Here is a 10,840-nt window from a genome sequence, read left to right as displayed (position 1 = left end):
AGACCTGGTATTAATTGATTCTGGGAGTTCCAGGAGGCAAAAGCTTATGGAAAAAATAAATTTATTTTTTTTTCTCCTTGTCAGCAAGTTTCTTGCTAAGCCATCTGACGTATACTTCGTATTTGAATATGTTCAGTTGCAAGGATTCTGCACTGGGAGGTGGGGGGGCAGACGGCGCTTTTGCTTTACTGATTTGAGTGTCGGGGAGTTGTGTCAGGGAAGGAACAACGTACATTTTGAGCAGTGTTCTCTGTAAGTGACTCTGTGCTGTGGAAACGGGGAGTTCCTGTCTGCCTTAGGAGGCGAGAAGGGTAGTAAGAGCTAATTAAATATAATCTGTAGAAATCACCTTTAAACATGTGTTCTGGTGGCAGGATTCAAAGAATGTGTTAAGAGAAGGTTATAAATTTTAAAGTTAGCAAAGCAGCGCGTTCTACTTCAACTCAAACCTACTGGTGCTGTGGTAGTCTTGGGTCACAATATCGGACTCTAAAAGTTACCAGAACTATGAAAATACACCACAACCCCCCACGTGGCTGGAGGCTGCAGCTTTGGGGAAGCGCAGGAAGGTGACCCTCAGAGCGGGGCGGCAGTGCCAGCAACTGGCTGGGTTTTTGGAGCACTTGGAGCAGTAACTGCGAGGAGGAGGAGGAGGAGATGGTGACACTCAGCTGAGAGCAACTACACAGCAACTTCAGCCCAGGGGCAATGGTTCCTCTGACTCCAGTGGTTTGTGCAACAGCAAGAGGCACGGCACGGGTGACACGGGCTGTCTTCCCAGGGCCAAAACTTACCTCACAGGGCATTGGAGGATGCCTGGGCGATCATCGCTTCCTCAGAATAGGCCAGAACTAGTTTAAATGCTTTCTTGAGAAGTCTGTTCATCTTCTCTGGTGTTCAGGAGTTAAACAGGAGGGGTGCGGACTGTTACGGGGGCGTTGCTGTGAGATTCTCTCCAGCCCACAGCCGATGGTTTATTTACTTGCTCTGGCATTAGCAGGCAGAAGTGCTGTGCCAGCATCTCACCCACGCAGCTCCAGCACAGTATCCAGGCAAAACCCCACCCGCTTGGCTTGTCACAGATCTTCAGTACAAAACCTCCTTCTATTGGGATGAGGAGGGGGGGTCTTATTCCTAAATATCACCGAACTCACCAAGAGCGGCACTGGGGCATTTTAGAATGAGTTCTTTTTCATTCAAAAGGGGGACAGCAGTCCAGCAGGAAAGTTTCCATAATTGACTTTCCTTTAAAGATACAGCTGAGTTTGGGTTTTGTTTTTTTTTAAAGAACCCCAGTGATGTAATTTTTATCTACCTATGTTATCCCAGCCTGATTTTCATCTCTTCCCCCTTTTCCTTCCCGCACACTGGAGCGCTGGAAGCCTGCATATAGCTGTGAGGAGTTACAGACTATTCTGTTTCCTCCTCTATCCTGCCTTCATGCCCAGTTGCTTGTCCTGATTCTGATGCTACGTAGAACAGATGAAGTCAAACTGAAATTCAGTCGCTGCTTTGACAGCCAGACCTCCCTTCCACTCAGTAAGTTCACTGAAGGAGCCCATAGGATGTCAACGTGAAATAATCAGCGTACCAGTTCAATGGCAGCAGATGCTGTTGGTACCAAGCGATGTTAAATGCGAGGTAGACACTGTGTAAGTCATTATTCTATTGAAAACAAACTCATTAAGCATGCAGGCTACCAGCAGAGCAGTAATGAACACAAATAGACTTCCATATATTTTTAAGGCAGTGAGTACGAAAGACTGCCAAATAGAGGAAGATGCTGTACGTTCTGTAGGATTTCCTTCCCCCGCCCTAACATTTTACACGTAGATGTGGAAGCAAGCAGCTGTGTCACACGGGCAGCAGCGATGAGAAACTGTGATGGTCAGGAGTGAGACTTCTTGGCCAGGTGACTGCCGCAGCCACGTAGACAAAGACACCCCATGCCAGTATTGGTTATCGCGATACCGATCTTAGTATCGTATCTTTTGTTGCCAGATATGCAGCTAGGTTCTCTCGAAAGTCATGGAGGTAGTTGTATTGCTGAAAAAAGCACAACCAGATTTGTAATGAGCGTTCTATACTTTCCGAACTACCCATCTTAAAAAGCTGTTTGATACCCCAGGATGAAAACTGCACCCTCTAGTACCTTTATTTGTTCTTGTGCTTACTCCAAATCCTCTGGAATTTTTCACCCTCAGACACAGATTACCTGGATCCCGGCTGGGCTCCTATGGTAACCGTGGCTCAAGGTAACACAAAACATGGTCCTCAGGAGGTGAGAGCTTCATGTCAGAACTCAAAGCTGCTTTATTTGGGTCACCAAGTGTATTACTTTCTCCTTAATGGGTCCATGATGCAGAACACAGTTTTTAGCTAGTATAACTATGTACACCAGTTTATAGTAAGAGTTCTTAGGTCAACCCATACATTATGTGGAGTATCAATACACACATGTTCAAAATGAGATAAAAAACGTTGGTCAGCAGAGGCTAAAGGACCGATTGTCCACCCCAGGTGGCCACGAGGGCTTCCAGCTAGAACATTTGTTCATATACTTCTCTGCCTCTTCAGCCAGGGCTGCAAGCCGCTCCCCACTTGCCCCTTTGGTTTGTGGAAAAATGATTTTCAACAAGGAGTTTCAATGAGATTTGCCTTCCAGAGAGGCTGAGAGCTAACAAAGAGACAGTCTTTAGGCAGTTCCTCCTCCTCAGAAACTATCTTGTTAACTTTCTAAATGTCAGCTCCTCTTTCCTGCACCCAGCACTGTTTTAACAGCATGACATCCAGGATTTGTGTCAACAGAAATACGTACACAGGGTAGCTAAAAATCCCACCAAAAGATGAAAATTTCATTATTATATGTTTTAACACTAGTGCTAGGGATGCTTCTTAAAAGACAACTGCCGGTATATCAATGTGGTAGCTACAGAAGATGAACATGGCTAGCTTGGTTACAAAGATGGAACAAAACCAAGGCAGAAGAATCAAGCAGATGCCCGAGTTGTGAGGAGCATGTGAGCAACAGAAAGAGTGACAACAGCTTAGTGGGGGATGAGGAGGGATAAGGAGGAGAAAGCAACAAGTTACTAAGGATGGTGAAGAGCAGGCAGGGAGAACAGCTGTTGAATTTAGTAGAGGCAGACCAAGACAGAAAGCTAGAAGCAGCTCAAACCCAAGAGAGCAGCAGCGGCACCAGCTGCGGAGCGTCTCGGAAATACAGAGGGAACCCTTTGTGAAGCGAAGGGGAGGACCGCGCGAACTCACAACTCTTGTTTCGACACGTGTATTACCTGCCGTAGCCTCATTACCTTGATGGTCTGTATCGCCCCAGATCCTCTCAAGTTTCTGAGGCTGTCTATCGCCTGCTGGGGTGCCAGCACATCCGAAAGCTGAAGCAGGAGACACGCAGCTACTGCAAGGGAAAGGTACACACATATGTATGCTACTGAGCGCCTTACGCTGTACGCAGCACCGCTTTTGCACAGGAACAAGTTTGTTCCAGGAAAAGCACTCTAGCAAAACTCAACCCCATCACATCAAGGTCGCAGAGCTGTTGGATCTTTTGCTGAATACTATTTCTTGGCACTGGCCCCATCTGCCTGCTGCTCCTGCCCAAGCATGCAGGCTTTGGAAACAGGTGAAAACCCTCCCACTGCTCCCCCCCTGCCTTTCCAGCAGCATTTGGGAGGCAAATCCTAGGCTTTTCAAGAATGAGTTCCAGTACACCCAGTTAATTCCCCTTTGTGTCTTCTGACCACATTTGCTTTTTGGGCAGTATCACCACCCCTTCCTTCAGGCGCAATAACTAATGCCCCTGAAAGCTTTAGGGGGAACATTGGGCTGAAGAAAGATGCAGAGGAATAGATTCATCTCCTTTTCTTGAGATGTTCAGGGAAGAGGGGAAAATATAATCCCATTGGTCAGGCGAGACTAAAATTTGCAGTGAAAATGGAGAAAAAGTCAGAAAGCAAGAGAGAACTTTCTAGCAGCCTCACTGAAAGACTGACCCTGCCTGACCCTCCATCCTCTCACCTACATACTCAGGTCTATACCATTGACATACTTAGGTCACTCATCACAGTTTCCATACAGGCAGCTGATGTTACTACCATTTGGCAACACCTTTCTCAAGAAACAGGCCCAAATATAGTAACTAGCCTGCTACCTGTAATGGCAGTTTGCACAGTAACCACAGCTAAGCTTCAGGCAGAATTTGGCTCCTTTAGACAGCGCTGTCTCATGAGAACGGGTTTGTAAGACGGGTTAGTTACTCAGGGATTGAGGGGGAAGGCAACTGCTTACTGAGACATGAGCGTCCGAGGCCACCGTAACAGCTGAAAGAGAAGAACACGTTTGGTTGTAACAAGCTGCAACACCCAGAGCCCCCTCAGTATGTAAATATACGGACACAATTCTTGCCTTAAGATAATCAAGGGGAGCAGCGGTACAAGAAAGACAGAATAAGAATTTCTATAGAAATATCTACAAGGCTATCTCCCATTTATTCTTCAGACCTCCCTTAAATAGTGTCTTTCTAGAGAAACTGCAATTTTAAAGTTCCCTTTCATTTATGGCAATAGTCCCAAAGGCACAGGAGGACAGATGACGGCATGAAGGTGGACGATCTCAATTTTCTTTAAATCTTACTCCAGATTAAGGCTTTGATGATAGTTATGAGCTAACAACAGCAGCAGGGTTCTGCATCAGCAGGAAGCCCAAGGACTCGGTGGCTGGCTGTGTGGGGAGCTGTCGGCAGGATCGTTCAGGGAACATGGAACTTGGAAAACTCTTTCCCTCTACCCTGAGCTCAGCTACAAGTGTCTAAAGAAATTACTTCAAACCAGTTTCATGCAATTTAAGAGTGAATTTTACACTGCTGGAACCCACTGAGCCCGATAAACGGCCCAGGGGTGTGTTATGCTCTGACAACAGCTGCTTTAGCTTACAACTCAGTGTATACCTGATACCCAGCTAGGCTAGCAGCAAGGAGTCATACAGTGCCATTCAACACACACTTCGAAACACTTGCTGGTCAGAGCAAGGGGAAATGGAAGATTCGAATCTTACAAAGTAAAAGGGATTAAAAAGTAAACAGGATTCTGTTTCAGCTGGCTGTGTATCTAGAGAGAAGCTGGTATCTTTTACAGGAATGTGGGCTGAAAGGGAGGCGACCAGAACCTACTGTATGATTGTTTTCCGGTTACTTTCCAGGCAGCTTCTGAGCTCTTCCAGAATTTTGCAGCACTTGGCAATGTCAGGAGCATCCCCATCAGGAATAGGATAGTGGTGCACACAGATCCCATGCTGTTGGTAGGTGTCTATAAGGTTCGGTACTCGGTATTTCGAGAGCTCTCCTCTGGTACAAAGCACAAATATATCCTGGGTCCCATAGTTCTTTAGTTCTTCTGCCAACAGATTAAGACACTTGCAAATAAACGAAAGCCTATCAAGCTTAAGGATAAACAGATAAGCTACTTGGTACTGATTCTCTTGTTTAATCTTTGAGGTTAAGACAATAGGAGGTAGCAATTTTGCTTTGAGCAGCATTTACTTCTACTGAGTCTCCCCCACATTTGCCTTCAGGTAACCCATGAGAGGAATTTTCTCAGTTCCGAGTGAGTCTCCAGACAAGCCTCACTAGAAAGCTGTCAGCACTCGGAACAGGCTGTTACCTGCTGCCAGCTTAAGCATGATTCTGTCCCGTCTCCAGCTGTGACTACATCCAAACACCGTGGGTTTTTGTTATCTGTCTCTGCTCTTCTAGTATTTACAGATGAATACTCGGCAGAAATCTTTACATAATTTAATTTTTTCTATCCCAATCTCACTTTTCTCTGGGAAGAGATTAAAGTTTGAAATTCATCTTGATCCTAGCTGCTTTGAAGATGCTTTCTCCTGCACATGACTTAGCAGGCCTCATGGTTACTGTGAAAGATATGCAGATGCCTGTATCGCTCCAGCCTGGAAATACCCTGACTATTTATTCAATATTTGGTAGAGAAGCTACAGAGAAAGTGGCACTGCACACTTGAAAGTGATATCTAGTACTTGTAACAGTGACTGTGCTAAGATATTTGCTGCATCTTCAAGCACAGTGTTACCAAAACTCAAAGACATTGCTGCAGACATACCCCTAGCAAGACTTTGCAAAGAACTGTCCTGCATTCTAACATCATAGCACGTAGCGTCCATTGTAAAAGCATGAATAAAACACCACCGTTTCAGATACCCACTGTCTGGATCCTTACGCCCAGATTAGATGAAGAACAACTCCTGCAGTCTCCAGACTAAGACAAAGTAAATCTCTAGCTTCTTAGTAACTTATGCTTTCAGTTTACCTGCACATTGTTCATGCCCATTACATGGAATGAGAGGCACTTATGCACTGACCAGAGGACTCACCTATATCTTTCTGGAGATTTCTTCTAACATCCTTAAACCTGCAACCTAAAACAAATTATGAATGACAATTACCACTTCAGTAAGTGACATTTATGGAATGGCTCCTACAGCTGAAGCATAGAGCACAGACAACCTCCCACCAAAACCAAACAACAAAGCCACACCCCAACTAAAACACAGTTCTTATTTCTGCAAATAGATCACTAGCGCAGAAGAGGTACATTACAGAACATTATTATCTGCTTAATACTGTAATGTATTAAAAAAATGGATTAAAAAAAAAACCTGCCCAAGGTTTTAAGCTGCTATGCATTTTCCAGGTGAAAAGTTTTGGATATTATATACCAGAGTACAGCTTAAAAAACCCTCACAAACCAAACTAAACCAAAAAACCTCAACAAATAAAAGGGCTGGATAGAGATCACTTAAGAGTTGTATGGTTGACTGATAGGAAAGTTAAAAGTCCCTTGTTCTGCAATACTTAGCACCAATCACATTAAAAATCCTCCATACTATTCAATCTTCAGCATATTGCCATTTCCATTTTTTCCTCAGACCATGCTAACAAGGCATCTTTGCAGCCCCTACAGAACACCACACTACGATATTCACAGCTATTGTTTGGTTTGCGAGATGTAATTCCTCCAAGTATTTGCACTGTGTCCTCCCTCAGTCTTCTGTCTTTCACCTACAGCCCCATAGGCACACAATCTTCACGCCTGCCTTGAGAACAGTCAGGATCGTGCGTATACTGAAACGCCTTTTGAAAGCATGACAGCAGAATCCCACAGAGCAAGAGCTGTATCAGCAGGGCTATGACTGGAGGTTAGGTTAAACAGCTATTACATGAACAGCCCAGGTAGCTAAAAACCATAATGCAGCTATTTTTCGATGTACATGTTAACTGGTGTTCAAGTGTTATACATTTATTTTTATATCATGGCCATGGTAGTGCAACCCAGACACTAAGGGAGAGTGGTACAGAACTGTCAGCACAGCAAGTGAGTGTAATTTGAGCCCAATATATCTTATAAAGGAATTATTTGTCATAGTAGTCTTATTTCACTGTTGTTGCTTGTTATAACTAGTAAACCAGGCTGAAAAGCCAAATATTTTAACTAGCAATGGAAGTCAGCCACTATTCTCTTACCATTCTGCCATATGATCTTGCATTAAGATATTCCCTAGATTAACTTTAGTATTTCTGAAACAATTATTCCAGTGGTAGATTACAAAACAAGTCACCCCACCAAGTAAATGGCACACAGAATTTTGGGGTACAAGATATTACCTCTCTTCAGCTTCAGACATGCCTGCAAATTTCAGTGAATGCTTCTTACCTGGAAGGGAACATAATCCCAGGAACTCAGAAGAGTAGAAAGGAGACAAAGACAACCTATATAAAAAATATAATTAAAAAATCAGAACAAAAGATTTTGATTATTTGAACAGAGATAACTCACTACTAGACATTCCTCTTCTGTGAGACCACAAGAAGAGTTACCTACCTATAATTTAATTTCAGGAATAAAATGGAAGTACTCCAGTGTTATTTCTACAACATCAGACAAGGGAATCACAGGTTTGGTAGCACACTTGGTCACATCCCCCTGCCCGAGAGGAGGAAAGCGTTGACAAATCCCCACGCTGGCAGCCAGACGTTGGGGCCAGCACGGCCCGCCAGTGACCAGCAAACGCTTCCAAAAGCGGACCCGGCCCCACACCCACAACCTCTGTCCGGGCTCCGGCAGGTGACGGGGCCCGGCATGGGTTTCCTTCAGGAAAAAAACCTCCCTGATCACCGGAGAGGGATTACACGCAAACGCCCGCGTAGTTTCTGAGGGAAAGGACACCCGGGCCCGCCCCGGGGCGCGTCTCACCAGGAGATCGGGAGCGGCCTCGGGTCCTCCTCAGCGGCGTCTTCGTCAGAGGAGTCAAAGCCGCCCGCTTGCATCGCGCAGGGCTGCGGCGGGAGAAGAGCGAGGAACTCACCTGGGGGCCCGAGCCCGCCCTGCCCCCTCGGCTGAGGCGATGGCGATCGCGATCCCGATCGCGGCCGCGGCCCCAGCCCCGGCCCTCACCGGTTCCACCATGGCGCTGCTCTCGGGCCGCCGCCGGTTTGAACTGTCCCCGCCTACCTGGGCCATCTCATTGGCCGAGCTCTTCCTTCCTTTCGTCCAATAGAAAGCTGTAGCGCGCCGGATGCGTGGAAAGCATCCTGAGGCTTCACGAGAGGAGCATTCTGATTGGTGGCTAGCGAAGGAGAGGCGGGCTAAAAAAAAAAAAAGGCGGTGAGCTTTGCGTTGATTGGCTGAGGCTGTATGGCGGGAAGGGGCTGTGTCTCGAGCTCCAGGTGGCCGTTGGGGGTGAGGTGCTGTGAGGGCTCTGTCAGGGGCCGGGCGGCTCTCCCCTTCCCTTAATTCCTTTTTAAAGCCGGCTTTGCGTTTCTGACTGAAAAAAGGGAGTTGAAGTAGGCTGTTGCTGGCTTGCTGTGAATTGCTTCCAAGTTGCCTCAGCTTTTTTCATCTGGGTTGCTCTTCCTGAGATTCATGTGGTGCTGGAAAGCATCCAGTGAACACGGAATATCCCCAGATTCCTGCAGCTCTGGCCTTTTATTTCTGTTCATCTCTGGTGGTCTTATATCTGTTGTGGCATGCAGATGGGGTGGGAGGGAAAAGTTGAAGGGAAGGGCCCTTCCTGAAAAGCAGGCCTGTGGGATCTAGAGTTTACATCCACGCAGGCTGTGACGAAGATGTGGAGACAGATGTGAGCCTTCACTCACAGCACATGTGGAAGCAGGGATATGCTTAGAGTCTAGTGGGTTGAAGTGCAGTTTGCTGGCCCTTTTTGGTATTAGCATGGTTTTTGTGTGTAGCTGTGGCCTTCATGGGGAGTTTTTCAAGAGACTCGCAGGTGCCCTGCAGAGGTTTTAAGTGAAGTCTGTGTTCAGTCAAAATAGGATTTTCTAAAAGCAGAAAATGAGCAATGCTTGCTCTTTTAAACCATGAACTTAATGTCAAATATTCTGGCAGCAGTAAGACTGTCCAGACCTCACAGATGTGCCCTTGGCATTGCTGCTTAGGTAGCTGACTCACAACTCCGTGCAGAAGGAAGGTGGCTACAGGGTGTGCTCATGGAAAATTCAGACTTAAAGCACTTAGATTTGTCCGCATCCTGCTGTTGTCAATGCCCTCTTTTCTAATGTTCTGTGCAAACAGGTTTTAGGAACATTACATGGAGTTTTTATCTTAGTCTAACTAATCTGAAATATGGCTCTGGGGGGGGCGGGGATTCTGGCTGCCTGGTTTTTAAGAGCTAGGCTGTTGCCCATGGTTAGGGCTTTTTACTAGACCTCTTTTTTGCAGTGTTTCTGGTTTATCATGTCAGTAACTCTGGCCATTAATTAATAGGTAGAAATGCATAAATTGATAGCATGGAATTTTGTTGTTAAAAATTGCATCAAGGCATTTCTACAGTCTGTGCATAGACATGTGTAAAACTATCACAAACAGTGATTTTTGGCATTGATCTAGAGGATAATGTACAGTCATGGAGACTTTCAGAGATGTTTTTTGAAGTCAGAAGAATGGCTGTGTACAAATTCCTGAAGTGGTTTGAGTTTGGTGAGATTCCTAGTAGGGCCGGTGCAAGATCTCCAGGTGTGGAGATTTTAGATTTTAGTTCTACATTAGTAACATTAGTTCTGCAGCTGGAGGTTTTAATGAAACCTGCCTGAAAAGGATTGTAGAAGCAAATTGCTTGGTGTTGCGGGATTTAGGGTAGGTTCTGGGAATGAAGAAATGAATGATGAAAAGATCAAGGAGAAGGCCAGCTTATTAAAACCCAGAATATGATAGCAGGTGTACAAAAATTACATTACCGAGCATAATGGAAAATTAAAACAATGCAGATGTTGCTAAGATGAGAAATGGGAAGAAATACATCCTAAGAATTGAGGCAGCATGAGGACAGCTAGCCACTGTAGCTGCAAACATCACTTTAACTCCTATAGCCACTGCATGAAGGAACCGGTATGTTGTTTGCTTCTGTTCAGTGTCTTTTTAGCTCTGGTCCACTTAGAGATTATGTGCAACACTTGTACTGTTTGATATAGATGTAAAATTTGCCGTATTTTTTTTTCCCCCTGTGATTTGATTTTGCTTATTCCTGTGGAAGGTGTTGCAGACTCGAACTGTGAGGATTATATCTTTATGGAAGCAGTGACATGAGATGGATAAATACAAAAAAATAGCAACAATGATAATCCTCCTGGTTGTTCTTTGAAAAGATCAAAGGAATTCTCTGGAGTTTGGGTACCTTCGCGTGATAGAAATCAGTATGGTATTGCATGGAATTTAAAATAGTAATAATAGCTGGTAATGCCAAGGAGTCTGCAAAACGTGAGGCTAGAGTTTGTAGTCTTGAGTAGATA

General features: G+C 45.2%; 1 protein-coding gene across 1 annotated transcript; it reads right to left on the bottom strand.

Annotated features, from left to right (window-relative positions):
• Positions 1-1,655: 1,655 nt before the first annotated feature.
• CDKN3 (cyclin dependent kinase inhibitor 3) lies at positions 1,656-8,521 on the bottom strand. The gene is made up of 7 exons (XM_010297652.2): positions 8,289-8,521; positions 7,749-7,804; positions 6,409-6,453; positions 5,189-5,411; positions 4,309-4,340; positions 3,315-3,418; positions 1,656-2,046 (listed from the first exon to the last, which is right to left on the bottom strand). Exons 1-7 carry the CDS (start codon positions 8,360-8,362, stop codon positions 1,960-1,962), a joined length of 621 nt encoding a protein of 206 aa, XP_010295954.1. The 5' UTR covers positions 8,363-8,521; the 3' UTR covers positions 1,656-1,959.
• Positions 8,522-10,840: the final 2,319 nt, after the last annotated feature.

Source organism: Balearica regulorum, chromosome 5, assembly GCF_011004875.1.
Source record: "Balearica regulorum gibbericeps isolate bBalReg1 chromosome 5, bBalReg1.pri, whole genome shotgun sequence".
Classification (NCBI taxonomy): domain Eukaryota; kingdom Metazoa; phylum Chordata; class Aves; order Gruiformes; family Gruidae; genus Balearica; species Balearica regulorum.
Note: the sequence above shows the minus strand (reverse complement) of the source record. Positions and strands in the feature narration are given on the sequence as shown.